The 18,721-nt window shown below is 40.2% G+C and overlaps 1 protein-coding gene across 2 annotated transcripts; it reads left to right on the forward strand.

Moving 5' to 3' along the window:
- Positions 1 to 8,362: 8,362 nt before the first annotated feature.
- Positions 8,363 to 16,865, forward strand: anapc5 (anaphase promoting complex subunit 5). Of its 2 annotated transcripts, none has more exons than XM_058070471.2 (17): positions 8,363 to 8,815; positions 8,906 to 8,985; positions 10,107 to 10,216; positions 10,321 to 10,564; positions 10,780 to 10,846; positions 10,928 to 11,029; positions 11,096 to 11,286; positions 11,372 to 11,453; positions 11,544 to 11,636; positions 12,498 to 12,679; positions 13,363 to 13,498; positions 13,638 to 13,712; positions 14,775 to 14,896; positions 14,975 to 15,082; positions 15,212 to 15,359; positions 15,444 to 15,606; positions 15,689 to 16,865. In XM_058070471.2, exons 1-17 carry the CDS (start codon positions 8,618 to 8,620, stop codon positions 15,910 to 15,912), a joined length of 2,325 nt encoding a protein of 774 aa, XP_057926454.1. In that variant the 5' UTR covers positions 8,363 to 8,617; the 3' UTR covers positions 15,913 to 16,865. The 2 variants fall into 2 exon arrangements, with proteins under 2 accessions (XP_057926454.1, XP_057926455.1); XM_058070472.2 differs by having other exon boundaries at positions 15,692 to 16,865.
- The last annotated feature ends 1,856 nt before the right edge of the window (positions 16,866 to 18,721 follow it).

Genomic DNA, 18,721 nt, shown 5'->3' on the forward strand with positions numbered 1-18,721 from the left:
CCCCCCCCCCCCCCACTCCCATCCACTCTCAATATGTTGCAATATGCACCCTGCGATCTGAAACTTCTTTCATAACAACACATTTTTGGGGGGCACGATCGTGCATCAGTCACTGACTGTGTTTTTTTTTTCTTTTTAAATAAAGTCAGCAAAGTTGACACATTATTGTTATGTTTATTGTTTATTGCCATGTTTGCATCAATCACCAATTTAACACAGCTCATATATATGAAATAACTCAGAGATGGCTGGAGTAAACAACAAAACAACTGTACTCATTTAAGAGCATTGTTACATTAGCACTATTTTACTCAAGAAAAATATATGTGCTGTTCCATATCTTTATCACATACGACAGTATTAATTGGCCCTGTACCCTAGAAACCGCCCATGAATGATACGGGAAAAGGCCGAAATGATACTGTGTCAAAGCCCAGGGCAGTGATACTGATAAAATATAGAGTTTAACCATGTCCAGTATCAGCCCCCGTAGCTGTCCACTCAGAGCGCGCTGCTCTGGTATCGTGCCCGTGAAACAACCAATCAGAGAGCAGCACACGAGCGTGAACACACAGCGTTTGTTTTGCTGACATTGATAAGATAAGATTGTTCATAAAATATTATTGTTGAAATATTTTTGCAATTATTGTGTTTACACTATTATATATATATATATATATATATAATACATGTAATAAACTGAAAATTTTCTGGAAACAAAATGGTCTTTTCATTAAATAGTACGTGATAATAAGCTCATGATTAAATAGTATGTGATAATGAGATCATCACATGGTTTGTCTGGTATCAAGCCTTCGGTCTCGGGCCTGATACCTGGCCTGATACCAGACAAACCATGTGATAACCTATAAGTATCAGTTGATATCAGAATCATAAACTGAGTTAGACTATATCGGCACATTGGATATTGGAAAAAATGCCGGACCTTGGACATTCATAGAGTATATGTATTATGCAAAATCCTTCAAGTGCATAAGGTAGATAAGATGACCTTTTAAAGAAGGTGCAGTTCAATATGTTAATTAAAAAGGCCACGTTTCAAAGAAGCAAAAAAAATCAGCATTGGGTACAGTGGTCTCTCTGACTTTCTAATAATCACCTCAAAGAGAATGGAAGGCGACATTTGGAATATATTTTCAGAATACAGTTTTGGTATATAAATGCCAAAAAAAGAACCTTTTGTGTTATTGAAGGGAGAAACGTGATGGTACTTGACAATGACTGACCTAGTGAGTGTGATGCTAAACATCTTATTGGTATGCAAATTTGGTATCTTCCAATACGGCTTCTTCTTCTTTCTCTTTGGGCTTTTCCCTTCAGAGGTCGCCACAGCAAATCAATCGCTTCCATTCAACCCTGTCTTCTGCATCTGTCTCTCTCACACCAACTACCCTCATGTCCTCCTTCAATAGATCCATAAACGTCCTCTTTGGTCTTCCTCTACGCCTCCTACCTGGCAGCTCTAAACGCAGCATCCTTCTACCTGTACATGAACCAACCATCTCAGTCTGGCCCATTTCTGACTTAATCTCCAAGGCCTCTATCATGTAATGTCCCTCTGATGTACTCATTCCTGATCCTATCCATCCTGGTCACTCCCAATGAGAACCTCAGGATCCTCATCTCTGCTACCTCCAGTTCTGCTTCCTGTCATTTTCCTCAGTGGCACTGTCTCTAGACCAGGGGTCTCAAACTCAATTTACTTGGGGACAAAATGACAAAACACGACTATAGTCACATTTATACTCTTTTTATTTACAACATATTGCGCAACTGCAGGGTCTTGAGACACATGCTAACTCGCAAACTAGAGAGCTAGCGACCTAAACGGTAGCCTTCAAGTTATTTCCTTTAAACTTAAATAGCCAAAAACTTACCACTTCCACACGGATAGGGAGGATAACTATTAACAGTTATTTAACCTTTAACATGAACATTAATCAAATGTAATCATTTTTTCTGGGTACATGATACCATACAGCATCCATATCAAACTTGCGCGGGCCGCACTAACTTTCATATCAAGGCGGGGGCCTCAAACTAGTGTCCTGCGGGCCACATTTGGCCCGCATGCCACGTGTTTGAGACCTCTGCTCTAGACCAAACAACATCGCTGGTCTCACCACAGTTTTGTATACATTTCCTTTCTATCACACATCACACCTGACACTTTTCTCCACCTGTTCCGTCCTGCCTGCACACATTTCTTCACCTTCTTTTCACAATCTCCAACGTTCTGGACTGTTGACCCCATGTACTTAAAATTCTCCCTCTTCTGTATCGCTTCTCCTTGTAACCAAATTTTGAGCAGGTCCATGTCATTCCATGGAAACAGCATAATAGATCCCCTTTAAAAATTAGCTGAACCATTACTTTGGGAATAACCAGCCATTTTTGAAACTTCATTTCTGTTGCACAAATGTTTTTGGTTTGTTTTGAGCATCTCAGTGGCAAGTTTTTCTCACGTTTTTTGAGCATTACATGGTGCTTACATTGATGCTCCCTCAATGTTCTCCTAACGTTCCCTCCACAGGCACCCTAATAATGGATGTATGTTGTTTTTTGGGTACCTGCTAGTTGCCCCAAGGTTGCAGTGGCCAGTTTTAGGTATGTTGTGTCAATGTTATGTGTTGGTTATGCTTTTTGTTTAGCTTTTGGTTGTATTGGCAATCCCTCACAACCTTTAAAACAATTATCTTGGTAGTATTAATGGAAGAGCATATTGTCATTTTTAATGTCATTATTTTGAACTAACCGAGATAAATGGAAAAGAATTTCCATTTACCGTCTGTATGGGGCATACTTGGTTGTTTGCCAGATGAACTCCTCAAACTCTGCTTCTTTCTGGGAAAATCTTCTGCAAGTCAGTAAAAGTCTAAATAAAACCAAGTCACATCTTATAAGTCGAGCTTGGCATGAATCGGAAATATACAAATACAAACAAAATCAGTTTGCAACAAAATGTGATTTGATTGGCAACTGTTAACTTACCCATAGGGGGTGCAGCTGTACGCATCATGATTTCGGGCCAAATTTATCTGGAAATAAGGAGCACTTGGGAAAAGAACATTGAATTGTATAAATAATGTAGCCTATACTCAAGAGGTCTTCACTATAAGTCTGATTCCAATATCTGCAAACATGAGACTGGCCACGGGCAATCCTTGCAATGAAAATAATACAAATTCATATGCGGGTGCATTTCAATGTCTCTGGCTTTACTCAGTAAACCATATTGTTTTGCTCAGATCACTCAATAAGTCAACATGACAGACGCAGGCTTGACAAATATAATTGAAGGTGAATTGTCCTGGCTGTTCAGGTACAACCACAGCCATCATGTGTTCTAGTGGCAGCCATTCACATCAACAGCCACTACAAGTCCATTAATGAACAGGGTGCAGTGGAGTCAAATGATATAAATGCCATAATCCTGAGGTGCTGGGAACTAAGGAATATGATTTCAGTTTTATCTGAGTTTAATAATAAAATTGTTTGAGGTCATCCAGCTCTTTATGTCAATGAGACACGCCTGGAGTTTGGAAAGCTGACTAGTTTGGTTAGATTTCATTGGTAAGTACAGTTGTGTGTCATCTGCATAGCGGTGCAGGTTAATGGAGTGTTTTCTAAGGGGACATATGAAAGTTGAACAGTACAGGTCCTAGCACAGAACCCTGTGGGATGCCATGACTGATCTACACGTGTCTGGATTCTTTATTACTAATGGATGCAATATGCAGACGATCTGACAAATGTGACTGAAACCATTCATTCATTCATTTTCACGAGGGTCGCGGGGGGGTGCTGGAGCCTATCCCAACTGTCTTCGGGCGAGAGGCGGGGTACACCCTGGATTGGTCGCCAGCCAATCACAGGGCACATATAGACAAACAACCATTCACACTCACATTCATACCTATGGACAATTTGGAGTCTAGCATGTTTTTGGAATGTGGGGGGAAACCGGAGTACCCGGAGAAAACCCACGCATGCACGGGGAGAACATGCAAACTCCACACAGAGATGGGCGAGGGTGGAATTGAACCCTGGTCTCCTAGCTGTGAGGTCTGTGCGCTAACCACACAACCACCGTGCAGCCGTGACTGAAACCATTTTAATGCAATTCCTTCAATGTCAAAGGTATGTTCTAATCTCTGTATTAGCATTTGATGATTAATTGTGTCCAATTCTGCTGAAAAATCTAAAAAAAAAAACTAATACTGAAACAAGGCCTTTATCTTATGTGGTGATGAGGTTGTTCTGTGGTCGGTCTGTACTGTTTTCTGTACTGTGTTCTCAATCCACACTGAAAGACCTCAATGTGGTTCATACAAAACCAGGAAGTGATTTTGACAGCAGAGAAAATAAAGCAGGGGGTGTCATACAATTTCAGGTAAAAAAAAAATCCAAATTATCCCAAGTGAAAGCTTTATTGTGCAGTTTCTGTTCTCAGTGAGCGGCAGCGGTTGCTGCTGAGAGGTCTGCCCGGCCCCATGGCAGTCACAAGCTGTCAGTGCACTGTCAGCTCCCGCAGCACACTGAGTGCATGCGTGATTCATAGATCCCCGCATGGGATCTAAAAAGTAAATGTATATTAATCTTCACTAAATTACTACTCGTGACACTCAAGCCTCATTCAGACTTTTACCTGTCGGTGTGTCAGAATGTGTGATGGAAGAATGATGTGTGATAAATGAAGATAAATGAAGATAAAAGGTAATTAATGCTGGCCGAGATTATTTTATTTTGTTTAATATATATATATATATATATATATATGTTGAATATACTTGAAATTGTCTATATGTGCCCTGTGATAGGCTGGCCACCAGTCCAGGGTGTACCCCGCCTCTCGCCCGAAGACAGCTGGGATAGGCTCCAGCACCCCCCACTACCCTTGTGAGGAAAAGCGGTTGAAAATGAATGAATGAATACTTGAAATTACAAACCAATAATTGTGTTTATTTGTAATTTAAACGTAATTCAGGTGTTTTCACTCACTTTTTTGTCTCCCTTAGGAGGTTATGTTTTTTTCCTATGGCATCTTATAGCGTCCATCCACCATTTTGTATGCTGCTTATCCTCACAAGGGTTGCGGGGTATGCTGGAGCCTATTCCAGTTTACCCTGAACTGGTCGCAAGCCAATGACAGGGCACATATAGACAATCAACCAATCACATTCATACCTATGGACAATTTGGGGTCACCAATTAACTTAACTTAACTTATGTTTTTGAAATGCAGCAAGAAACCCGGAGAACATGCAAACTTCACACAGAGATTCGACCCCAGGTGTTTCTGATCTCCTGACTGTGTGGCCCTCCATCTTATAGCATGATATGCAAATAATATGCAAATTATCAAATGATGTCATCAATCGACTTCTGGCGATCTAGGACAGCCAATAGCTATTTTTCACACTGAGGAGTTGGCAACAGTAGATGGTCAATTCATACAACAAAAAAATGCCAGTTTCTCTCTGTGACACTGTAGAGTTGTCCCACTCATGCACTTAAAAGACTTTTTCATTTTCATAAAACCAGAATTGTATTTCTACTAATGCTTCATATATCAACCCCTACAAACTGCAGTTGGTAATGTTAGCTCACAGTGACTCATATATTGACACACGCATTTTACAGTCAGTTTAAGCTTTACAAAAATATCAACCCTGACAGGTGCCAGCGTACGTCAACTGTGGGCTCCAAAGCAACAGAAAAACGAGGAAAGGATGAGTGCGCAGTGCATTCGTGTGTGTGTGAGAGAGAGAGAGAGAGAGACCAGCTATATCCTCATTAGACCAAATTAAAACCTAGACACTAGGAGTTACTAGTGTAATACTGCCACCTCCCGGCCAACGTCCATATTGCGCCTAGGATTGGGAAGCAACACTCAATAAATATATATATTTATATAGAGCCAAAGGGGTCTCAAACTCAACTGGGTGAGACTGGGCCGCATCAGGTTTTCCAAAAAAACAACAAAAAACGGAAAAATTAATAAACTTTGCTTTGGTTCCGATTTTTTACAAGAAAAGCTCTGATAAAACATTCCACTGTTGTCAAATATCTTCTTTTTGGCAGGTGGCAGGTTGTCCTTAATTTTGTTCCTAATGAGGTCACTTTTATTTGTAAAAAAAAAATGTATAAAATCATCAGCTAAGAAGGGGGTGCTATTGGAAGGAATGCATCATTTCCCATTTACGCTCCATCCTCCGATATAACTGTTTCAGCTTTTGGGTTTCATCTGTAAACCAATGAGTAAGTCCTTTGGGACGAGTCTTATATCTTAATGGTGCTACGATACCAAGAGCATTAGAGAAAGGTCTCATTAAAATAATTTGTGAGATAATCAATAGGACCTGTACAAGAGGAAAAGGCGGCGATTGCTGAAGGCAGTAGCTCAGCAATTGCAGTAACAGTTGAAGAACTAATATTATGACTGCGAGAGCACTGATTCCGGCCAGTGGGTTCAAATGCCTCCTATTCTACTTCTAAAAATTCTATGAGTGGCAAGTAATTGTCGATTCTGGCAGTACAGTGTTCTCCTCCGACTCAATTCTATATTTTACAGGTAACCAGTGCAGTGCGGCTAATATGGGTGAGATATGATCTCTTTTTCTGGTTTTGATTAAGATATTTGGACTAAATGAAGGGTATTTAAAGATTTCTTAGGGCAACCTATTAACAGAGACTTATAATAATTCAACCTGGAGGTCACAACCTGCATCTGGTAGTTTTTCATGTTCTCTGTTTTGCAAATGGAAGGATGCTGTTTTTGACACTTTTCATATGTGGGAAGTACTGACTAGTTTGGTTTGGTTTCATTGTAGTATAGTTGTGTTCCATCTGCATAGCAGGGGAAGTTAATGTACTGTCTTCTAATTATGTTTTTTTTTTTAAGGGGGCATAGAAAGGTTGAACAGTACAGGTTCTAGCACAGAACCCTGTGGGATGCCATGACTGCCCTTCACACGTCTGGATTCTTTATTTCTAATGGTTACAGTCTGCAGACGATCTGACAAACACGACTGAAACCATTTTAATGCACTTCCTTTAATGTCAAAGGTATGTTTTGAATGATTAATTGCGTCGAATTCTGCTGTAAGATATAATAAAATGAATACTGAAACGAGGCCTTTATCTGATGTGGCGAGGAGGTCGTTCATAATTTTCGCGAGTTCTGTTTCAGTACTGTGATGTGTTCTAAGTCCACACTGAAAGACCTCAAACAGATAGCTGTTTTGAAGGAAATAGTGTAACTTTCTTTCCACAGGACCTTGGAGAAAAATGGAAGGTTATATTTAAGGGTTTGATAACAGCCACTATGAATGACTGTGGTACATCGTCTGTCACTAGTGCCTAGTGTTGACTAGTGGAGTAGTATCTTTGAACAAGTGCGTAGGGATGGGATCTAACTCGCAAGTTGACGAATTTGAGGAGAAAATTATAGAGGCTAGATGGAGTGTTTGATTATGTGTGAGTCATTGCCATTTTCTGTATATTCACAGTGTTGGAGGGATGTACAGCATCTTTTAATGGGGGAGGTGGTTTATTTGGTGTCTTTGTTTGTTTCGGCTTTTTCCTGATTACCGAGTCGCCACAGCGGATCTTTTTGTTCTGCACACTGATTTTTGGCTTCAAAAATAACATGAAATCATCAATGCTAAGAGTGGTAGGGATAGATGAGATGATGCTGCTGACACTTATCACTTATTTATTTTGTTTTGTTCAATTAAAGATGAGTATTGAGCTGTTCTGCCATTTGACACATGCTCATTGATTTTTGTTTGACTAGTATTAGTATTGTTTATTAGGTTTATGAAGGGCAGGAAAAGGGAGAGGGCAATATCATTTTTTATTTATTTATTAGCACTATTATCTGATAGGCTGTCTACTGGTGTGTAGTTAGCTATTTGTAATTCAAATGTGATTATGTGAAAATGTTCAGACAAAACAGGATTTTGTGGAAATATTGTTAAATGTTTAATATCAATGACATATGTGAGATCAAGTAGATAAGGTTCATCCACTACCTGGGAGAACCCATTTGCATCTAATAGTGAAGTGAATGAGGATGATAGGCTGTCATTATTTACGTCAATATGAATGTTAGACTCACCCACTATCTTTATTTTATGTCTACTAATTATCTACAATCTATTATCAAGGACTTGTTGCTGTCAAGTCGTAATAATAATAATCATACATAATGAATAACAATTTAACAACTTAAAAGCGAGGCTGCATTGTATCGCGGTTCAAGCAGCATGAGTGTATTTTACTTTGCGGAAACTAAAATAGCGTGACAATAAAGTTTTGTGAAAAAAACGGCCTCGACGCGTCATAGTGACGCAATTTTTAGTGGCCAAGAGGAGGGTTGTTTGAAAGCTTAGAACTTTTGTGCGGATGTTGATACTTGAAACTATAAAATGATGAAACGATAGAAGTGAATGATCTGTTTAAATACGCACCTTATTTGCGAGCTAAGAAGTAAATTGTAGACGCATAATACCTTCTGCACAGGCGAACGTTAAAGACGTAGCGTGATAGCTTGCTAGTAGTCAGCTACCCGCTGCTACCAGACTGCTGAAGGATGGCGAGCGTACATGAAAGTTTGTACTTTAACCCGATGATGACAAACGGTGTTGTTCACGCTAATGTGTTCGGCATCAAAGACTGGGTGACTCCGTATAAAATATCAGTATTGGCGTTGCTGTACGAGATGACGTCGTCGAAGATAACGCTACCGGAAAGGAGACGACTGAATAAGCTCATCTTGCCTTTGCAGCAGGTTTGTCTTTTTATGTCGACACTTTGCTGTGTGCACAAATGGAAGTGCATGTCTCATAGGATTTGTCTTGTGTAATGTTTTTTTTTCCAGAGCTCAGACCTGTCTCTTGGCCAGTTCCTCAAGACTGTGGAGGGATGTTGCCCTGAGACCGCATATGCCGTCAAAATCAGGTTTGATTAAAAAAAAAAACCTCCAACTGCTTTGGTAGAAACAACCGCACATAAAGTTATTGACTAAAAGGTGTGGGTTTGAGGTTGAGCTAGACGCGCATGCGTGCGCCTTACAATAGTCACTGTGATGTTTCTTGGTCTTACCATTTTAAAGATAAAGTACATATCGTACATTTCATATCGCCTCTGATGAATAGATACTTGACAATGCCCGACTAAGTCAGCTTAATGTACAGGAAAACACTGCACAATACTTGTTAGTCACTATACAATCTGATAAGTACAAATAATTTTGAATAAATATTGAGCTACTGTTACTCTTGTATATGGTATGTGGTATCCACACTGGTATCATTGTCATGGGACAAAATAAAGTGCAATCTCCTAGATTGAATGTGTATGGTAATGGTAACGGCTTACTTTATGTTGAACATGCATACATGTTACATTGGAATACAACACATATTAGAAATCAAACATTATAAGCAAAGCTTATGTAATCCTACCCATCAATTACTAATACATTTGTTCAAGTATCCTTTACCGCAGTGAGTCCATCTGTATTATTAATATATATTTTTAATCAAAATACGGCCTTCCTTTTTTTAGCATCTTATTAGCTACTGAACCAACCTTCTATGATTGTGGTTGAAAATATTAGCACAAAACATATGCTTAGAGTTTTATAATTGTGTTGTACATCCAGAAAACAATTCTAAATGCAGATAAATGTCAAATGTTGAAGGTTACTTTTACCCTCATTGAAGACTGCTGTTCCCAAAGACGCAGTGTGGAAGCAAGACACCAGCGAATTGAATGCTATTTAGTACTTTAGTACTCACATCACCTATGCCCACGCGACCTGTGACCCCCTACACCTCTGCAGATAATACACACAGTGCTCCTCGATCTACAACCTGTCTCCTACAGTGTAGGTGTATGTTATTGACTGACCTGTGAACCCATTCTTACTCCCTGAGCTGATGTTTTCAGATTTTTTTCCATTTGTATCTAAAAATTGCATTGCTACTTCTTATTGGTATAACGGAAAAAAATACTCTTACACAAATGTATTCCTCCTAAAGCTATTACTGCTATTCTTGTATTTTTATCTTTAAAAGGCTCCATGAAATGGTAGATGGAGAGCTTAAGGACATGGAATACTTCTTTTCGACGCTTCCCACTCCTTTCACAGCTTTTGATTCAGAGGCATATAAAACCAGTGTTGTGGGTAGGTAGCAGTGCAAAGCCTTCAAAAAAAATCTTGACTGAGTTTTAAAAAAATGTTATAGTTGAACCCATCAATCTTGTGTCTGTGCTCCTCTTGTTTTTCAGGTCTCTTTATGAGACACATGCTCCTGGCTTACAACAAGCTTTCCTTCAGTCAGGTGTACAAGCTGTACAAGTCCTTGCAGCATTATTACCACAGCCACTATTCCAAGCCCACTGAGGGCCAAGTGGGTTTGATGGCAGTGGCTGCAGATGACTGCGATATGGACCTCACCAGCACTGAGGATACTGTTGGTGACCGAACTGACAGAGGGGAGGAGGATGCCCCGTTGGACGAATCAGAAATTCGGTTTGTTTTGCCATTGTCCTATCAACAGACAAGGCTGTGTATAATACACAGTACTTTTAATGCTTTGGTTTCTTTTGGAATCATTTTTTGTAGCTATGTGCTGTTTTGTAAGATAATTTAGCAGAATATACTACTGGAATGGAATAAAAATTGTCCTAACCATTCATAATAATCAGGATAATCACTAACCTTTATGCTACTGAAATTCTTTTAAGGGAAGAAAACACTCAAAGTAAAGGTCCCCTGTCACAAAAGCAAGCAGAGTACTTTCTTGCAAGACAGGTGAGTTGTAAATTCAACAGCGGAAAATAGCATTGTGTTTGATAGCAAGATGCACATATGGCATGTACTGTATGTACTTAGGCGTACCTTCTGAAGAATGATGAAAACAAATCCCTGAAGCCGGATGTGCTGCAGGAGGAACTTAACAACATGCTAAAGTTTAACCCCGACTTTACTGAAGCGGTAAGACCTCTTAAACTTCATCCAGATCTTGGAAAATTTCACATGTGGTTCGTTCTCTTTTCTCAGCATTACCTGAACTATCTGAACAGCATCAGAGTGCAGGACATCTTCCTCTCTGCCCATAGTCTGTTGCATTATTTTGATCGCCTCATTTTATCTGGGAATGAGGGGAAGAGCAACGGAGATGAAGGTTACGGCAGAAGTCTCCGCTACGCTGCTCTCAACTTAGCCAGCCTTCATTGTCGCTTCGGACACTAGTGAGTACAGCAGCAGATGAACTAGACAGGACTTGGCGTAATGATGGCGTCACCTCTCCCAACTACTTTCTCTTCTGTATTGTAGCCTGCAGGCTGATCTAGCACTGCAGGAAGCGATCCGCATCGCTCAGGAGTCCATTGACCATGTCTGTTTGCAGCATTGTTTGGTAAAAACAATTTGTCCAACCTCGCGTCTGTTTAAATCTCTAGAGATCTTGAGCATTTCCCTCTCATGATCTTCTTTTATCCTGCATCAGAGTTGGCTCTACACACTGGAACAGATGAAAGGATCAGACACCACTGTGTTAACGTTGGATTCTGTCACGATGGCTGCCCATTTCTGCCTGCCGGTGAGTGCAACATGACCTGAAATAACAAGGCCATGATAATGAAAAGTTAGTGGCAAGGGTCTTGTTTTACTGTTGGTTTTAATTAGAGATGTCAAATGAGTCGGTAAAATAGATTTGAATATGGTCATTGCAATATTTTATGACTGATATGAGTCACAACAGTGTTTTTGTATTACTGTACAGTGTCTCCCGCACAGCAATTTGTTTGTGTAGGGCGGTTAGATAATGTGACGTCATCACCAATTTTCAGAATGGGGCATGAAGCTGCTTTACGGCCTGCGGCATGTTAATAAGCAGTTATCATCCATTCCACCACTTACTGGACGGAATTGTAGCAGTGCTACATTTCCAGACAGTCCCTTGATCATGTGTTTAATGAGCAAGAAAGAACAGGTATAATCGAATCTATTTATAACCATCCAAATTTGTTTGTGGTGGGGTGCCACTGCTGTATTGGATATCATTTATTGAAGTAGTTTTCTCACTATTACTTTTTTCCCTACAAGGTAATTGAGTGTGTAATGCATCATCTGGCTTTCTCCTGTGTGTTTGTCATAAATGTTGACATTAATAATTTCTAGAAGCCGTTATATGAACATGTGTTAAGTTCAATGCACTAGGTACCTGCCATGTTGACGCTTTTCTAAATCGGCATGGTTAAACCAGTTACATGACTGCCCTGGTGGTGTAATGGTACACATGGCTTCCTTCGCTTCATGGCTCCAAGAATGTGGATCTGTGGTAGAATCCCATGATGCCACTCTCTGTTTTTATTGCAGAGACAGTGGCTTTCATTTGCCAGACAAACATGTTGCTTCTTCTGTCTACTGTGCGACTGATTGGCTCCTCTCTCTGCTTTAGTACCTGGCTTCTCTGCGCTTCCAGTCTTTGGTCCAGCTGAGGACGACACAGGGTCAAGCTGCAATGGATGTGATGGATGCGCTAAAGGACGCGGACATCCTGCATTGGAAGCATAGCTTGTCGGAGCTGATCGAGATCAGCTTGGCTCAGACGACGTCCATATGGAAGATGTATGGCAAGAGGTCAGTCTCTTCAACTCACCTGACTGTACTACAGGTGTAACAAAATGACGATTTCATTTCACGATTACCAAAATGATCACAGTATCGTTATTATAATGGTATTGTTGAATGTGCTCGAACTGTGTAAAAAGCACTGATATACACCAATGTATTTTATTAAAAGAAAAACACAATAACACCCAAAGTATACTTCCACTGGCCAAGTCCAGTATTGCAAACTGCGTATGTGCACCCTCTTCTGAGTGCTTACCGCTTACAGGGCTCGAAAGGGTATGTGATAACGCAATGCATTGTGGGGCACAGGCACCGTTCTTGTTAACATCGGAGTTGGAGCTTTGAGAGAGAAAGATGCAATTAACTAATGGCTGCTTCCCCAAAAAATGAGCAGTATCACTGGTTTGTGAGTTTATCGAAATACGGTTATAAGTCATGGTATATGAGCATTTAAATTTGAAACTCTAATACAAACGAATTATTCATAGGTTAAATCCCTATATGTACTGATGTACATGACGTGCAAACATGCCACCAACACACACATACATGCACAAAATGATCTCTCATACACTCAAAAGTTATATTTAATGTAGCTACGTAGAAGGTGAGTACATAGAAATTGTATACTCTATTTATAAAAATTAATTATTCCCCTCCCAATGTTTTTATGTGTCATCCGTATGCAGCACCATGGCTCTGCAGCAGGCCCAGCTGCTTCTCCACATGAGCAGCCTAGAGCCGGTCAATTACGGGGTCCAGCAGAACAACACAGAGGCCTTCGCTGTGGCTCTATGCCATCTGGCAGAGTTGCATGCTGAGCAGGTAACACTTTGGATTTAATTTTCTGTGCCTGATTTATGCCCTGCTGTTATATCACAGATATGCATGAAGAGAAGGTAATAACACACATGAGCAACCCTCAAAGGTTCTTGTATTGATATAGCTTTGCTTGTGTTTACAGGGACTTTATGGTGCGGTTGCAGATATCCTACAGCATCTTAAAGATCAGTTTCCTGCTCATACACAACATGCCAAGGTAGGTTCTACTTCAGGGGTGTTCAAACGTTTTACACCGAGGGTCATACACAAATTAAAGACAAGATCTCACAAGATTAACACATGACAAAAATGTGGGCGATAATAAATAAAGTAATTAATACAATAAATGAGAATTTGTTTGTTTGGTTTCGTTCTGTTTTTTTCCTTCTAAAAATGAACTGGATGAACTGCATGTCTGTTTTCCTCGTCTCTCTCCTCCACTCAGCACCTTGGCTTGTTTGTTGTATAGAACAATGGCGTGAATGTAGTGAGCCTTTTTGTTATCTCAGTGGGTGACCGGTAGCTTACACACAGAGTGCAGAAGACTGTAGCCTCACGAGGAGTAATGCAAGGTAATTTAGTAGAAATTAAAGGAGTAGGTTGCAATATATAGTCACTTTTAAATAATATATTTTTTTAAAAAACATTTCTTGAGCTGCATGGTGGTCGAGTGGTTAAGGTGCCGACCTCACAGCTAGGAGACCACGGTTCAATTCCACCCTCGGCCACCTCTGTTTGGAGTTTGCATGTTCTCCCCGTGCATGTGTAGGTTTTCTCCTGGTACTCCGGTTTCCTCCCACATTCCAAAAACATGCTAGGTTAATTAGCAACTCCAAATTGTCCATAGGTATGAATGTGAGAGTGAATGGTTGTTTGTCTATATGTGCCCTGTGATTGGCTGGCGACCAGTCCAGGGTGTAACCCGCCTCTCGCCTGGGAAAAAAAATATATGAATTAATAATTAAAAATAATGTTCAAATCTCATCTTGGGTTATTTGGATAGGCTCAGTTTACTTTATAACCATTATTTACTTTACTTTAAAACAGCTTTAAAATCATTATGTATATATTTAAAGACAGAATCTTTGTTATTTATTATTTTCAACATTTTGCTGTTGTGCATTTTGCTCAATTTTCCCATTTTCTTTCTTTTTGTCTAACTTTATTTTTACAATTTGCCACGGGCTGCACTTTGGACACGACTAGCTCATCTACTATGATGGAATATATTTATTTATATACATACACAAGACCTTGCATCCGTTCTTCTCCAATGCAGCTCTGGATGCTGAGTGATCTAAAAATCCAATTTGAGAGGCACATGATTGAAGGAAAATACAACTTGGCAGAACAACTGGTGCCATCAATTTCTGCTTTAAACAAAACAGAGGGTCTCTACAGGTAATAGGAAGACGTGCATCTTTAAATCTTAATCACCTTTTTGCCTTGGAGCTCAAACTGTCTATTGGTTTTTGCCAGGGAAGTGTGTGTTTTGAAGGTTCTCAATCGTACCACTGAAGCTTACAGCGTCTTGCAGCGACTGCAAGTGCACTGCGAGAAGAATAAATGCACGGAGACAGTCATCAGGTAGACACTGTTATTTTTGACATCTTCCTGTCATTGAACTAACCGTGATTTCTCTTATGTCCGTATATAGAAATAAATACTGATTGTATGTCTCCAAGTTAGAACTTCATGTGTTTTTATCTCCCACAGAGTTTTGCTTTCTACAGCTGAGCTCCACTGGGAGTCATCAGGCTTCTCCACAGCTCTTCCTCTCCTTTTCCAGGCCTTGGCTCTGGCTCGACAGCACCACCTACAGTCGTTGGCTTCAGAGACCCTCCTACACTTGGCCTTCACTCAGGTCAGTCCAAACACTTTTTTTTGCCTTAAAAAAAACCCACTAGTAACCACTACCATCATCATTTTTATCCCCTCCTCTCCACAGTTGATGCTGGGGGTCCCCGAGCAGGCTCTTCTCGTGCTGCATGAAGCAATTGAGCCTGTTTTGGCACACGGTGCACTCGTGGACAAAGGGCGTGCCCTGCTGCTGGCAGCCCGCTGTCAGATGGCTGTTGCTGGATTCAGGCCAAAGAGACAAGGGCAAGCAGGTAACAAAACCTCGTCTTTTTCTCCTTTTGAGTGTTTTGTGTAGCTCAGCCTCCCACACTGCGTGTGCCGTGTTCTTTCTAGCAGATTTACATGTGGCTGTTTCGGCAGTGGACATGCTAAGTGAAGCTGCAGGATATTTTTCCAAGATCAACTGCAAGGAGCGCCTCTTAGACGTCTACTTCCTGCAGGGTCATCTTTACCATTCTCTCGGACAAATCTCACAACGCAACAAAAGTGCCATGCTCTTTCGCTTGCTGGACCAGGAACTACGGTCACCAGCACCATCAATTTCTATGCGCCTCTAACTCTTGTTGTGCTTAAACAGGAAGTCTGAATTATGGCACCACTAGATGGCAGCGAGACTCTGTTCAGCATCAAAGCCTCTTTTGTGTACAGTACTTAATTTGCACCAAAGGTGAATGTGAAACTTGTGTCTTCTGGGGTGACTCAGTATAGGACAATATCAGTGGTCCGTTTCAATACAAGACAAGGCCCACTTCCTGTGTAATGGTGGTCCACTACACTTGTAAATGATGGTGTGTTGATAAATAATAATAGCTTGCACAACAGCAGCATGGCTTTGTTCTGCAAGAAATTGTGAAAGTTTATCAGCAGTTGTCACATTGCAGCTGTTTAAGCTGCAGCTTTTTGATAAATGGAGGTAATCTTGCAGTTTCACTGGCCTGGATGATTCATAGTTCGCCTGGAGAATACTGATGATGCATTCACAGAAGGAAATTGTGATCACATTTATAATGTAGAAGACCTGCCATGACATAACAGCAGACACTGTCTGGATTGCACTTAGCTTTGACGTGATGTGTCAGTGCGATTTGGGCTGATAACTTCTATATTTTATTTCAGAACTGTAGTCTATGTTTGTTTCTTTTTAAAATGCATGTTTGTTTTAATTGGCCGTGCAAGTATGAGTGTGGGGAACATGGCAGCTTTTTGCATTAAAAATATTGACAGTCACATACAGTCATCCATCCATTCTCTATGCCACTTGTCCTCCAGGGGCTCAGGGATTAATTCTACTAAGGTATTCATGCAGAGGAACAAGTACAACGTTCCGGAATGACCATCTCCATTCCCAGACCTAAATATTATTGAAAATCTCTGGTGTGATTTAAAGAGGGCTGTCCATGCTCAAAAACCACCAAACCTGACTCAACTGGAGATGTTTTAGAACAGGGGTCTCAAACTCAATTTACCTGGGGGCCACTGGAGCTAGGGTCTGGGCAAGGCTGGGCCGCATCAGGTTTTCAAAAAAAATACGCATTTATTAAAAACAGAAAAATATACAAACTTTTTCAGTGCTTTGGTTCAAACTGTTCTCAAATATCTTAATTTTTCTACACAAAATAAGATGAAAAATAAATAAACAAATCAAGAATAAAGAAAATCAGTAATAAATATAATAATAATAATAATAAAAAAAACGGCAAATAATAACAATTTAAGAAACCACATATAGTTGGTGGGTAGACAAATAATTTTTTTTCAGATTAAAATGAACAAATCATTATTAGAGCCTTGTAGACATGACAAAACACGACTATAGTCACATTTATACTCTTTTTATTTACAACATATTGCGCAACTGCAGGGTCTTGAGACATGCTAACTCGCAAACTAGAGAGCTCGCGACCTAAACGGTAGCCTTCAAGTTATTTCCTTTAAACTTAAATAGCCAAAAACTTACCACTTCCACACGGATAGGGAGGATAACTATTAACAGTTATTTAATCTTTAACATGAACATTAATCAAATGTAATAATTTTTTCTGGGTACATGATACCATACAGCATCCATATCAAACTTGCGCGGGCTGCACTAACTAAACTTTTATATCAAGGCGGGGGCCTCAAACTAGTGTCCTGCGGGCCACATTTGGCCCGCGGGCGACGTGTTTGAGACCCCTGTTTTAGCCGACTGGTCAAAAATACCTTCAACCAGAATCTAGAACATCATTGGAAGCTTTATTTCTGCAAAAGGATTTTTGATGTAATTTTTCTGTTGGCCTACTTTTGTTTAAATAATTATTGCACACTTTCTATAAATTCTATAAACTTCATTTCACTTTTCATGTATCACTGTGTTTGTCTGCTATATTATATATATAACTGAAATGAGTGACCCCCATTAGAAGCATTGGGACATCAAAAAACGGGTGAAAGCTGCTGCATTTTTGGTTTTAGTTTACATTATGTCGTATGGGGTAATACAGTATTACATCAGATAAAACATGTTTTGTATTAGTATGCCTTCATACACGAGAATCATAGTAAGCTGTGTGGTCTCTGCTCTGCTTGCAGGTTGCTGGCTTTGCTTAGTCGTCATCTTTCTAACTCGGCGCCTTGTTTGACTTGGTGTCGGTTTCTGCATAAACAGACAGATAACCGAGGTTGGTTGTAAATGAAGGTCTGTTTTTAATCAAACGGAGGGTAAAGAATTTTGGCGAGCGAGTCGTTGTTTGTCTTCGCCATGAACAAATGCATCAGGACGCCAGTGGTAAACACTTTTGTCTATTTATTAAGGTAAATCTTTGCTGTTGTTCATCCCAGAGTTTTTTTTTTATAGGGATGAGGTCAAGAATCACAGGTTCCTCCACATCAAACTCCTCCAAGCCTTCATGGATGCCAGCTGAGTCCCTGGACTGGTTGGACTGTCAATCACAGGCACAAGTAAGAATAATAAACATAATAATTCACATATAAATATTTTCTCATTATGTTTTTAGTGCAGTAGAGCACTTCGGTCTGACTATCAGCAGTAACCCACTGATCAAAGTTTAGTATTCATTAATGGTGTACAGTCAGGGCCAGCAAAGTCTACTCTGCTGGCCTAACCATGAACAGTAGCACTGACCTACTTTTACATGAGCCTGGATGGGTTCCAGTATACCCCTCGCGACCCTTACTGGGGATCAGCGGCATAGAAAAATGGATATCTGTGGTAACATAATATGTAAATTAGTTGTTGACATCATCTGGCGACTTCGAGGACAGCCAATACTATTCTTACTGAGGGGTTGGCAACAGTGCCCTGGAGTCCCACATTGGCAAAGGACCATACCAGTTGGTGGTGATCACAGCAGATGGGGAGATGAT

The sequence above is a fragment of the Doryrhamphus excisus genome, linkage group LG3, assembly GCF_037039965.1.
Source record: "Doryrhamphus excisus strain RoL-2023G ecotype Guam linkage group LG3, RoL_Dexc_Guam_v1.1, whole genome shotgun sequence".
NCBI classification, from domain to species: domain Eukaryota; kingdom Metazoa; phylum Chordata; class Actinopteri; order Syngnathiformes; family Syngnathidae; genus Doryrhamphus; species Doryrhamphus excisus.

Coding starts and splice junctions, on each gene's coding strand:
- anapc5 (XM_058070471.2), top strand. CDS start 8,618: ATGGCGAGCGTACATGAAAGTTTGTACTTTAACCCGATGATGACAAAC. Junction 8,816..8,905: donor TCATCTTGCCTTTGCAGCAG/GTTTGTCTTTTT, acceptor TTTTTTTTCCAG/AGCTCAGACCTGTCTCTTGG. Junction 10,565..10,779: donor TTGGACGAATCAGAAATTCG/GTTTGTTTTGCC, acceptor AATTCTTTTAAG/GGAAGAAAACACTCAAAGTA.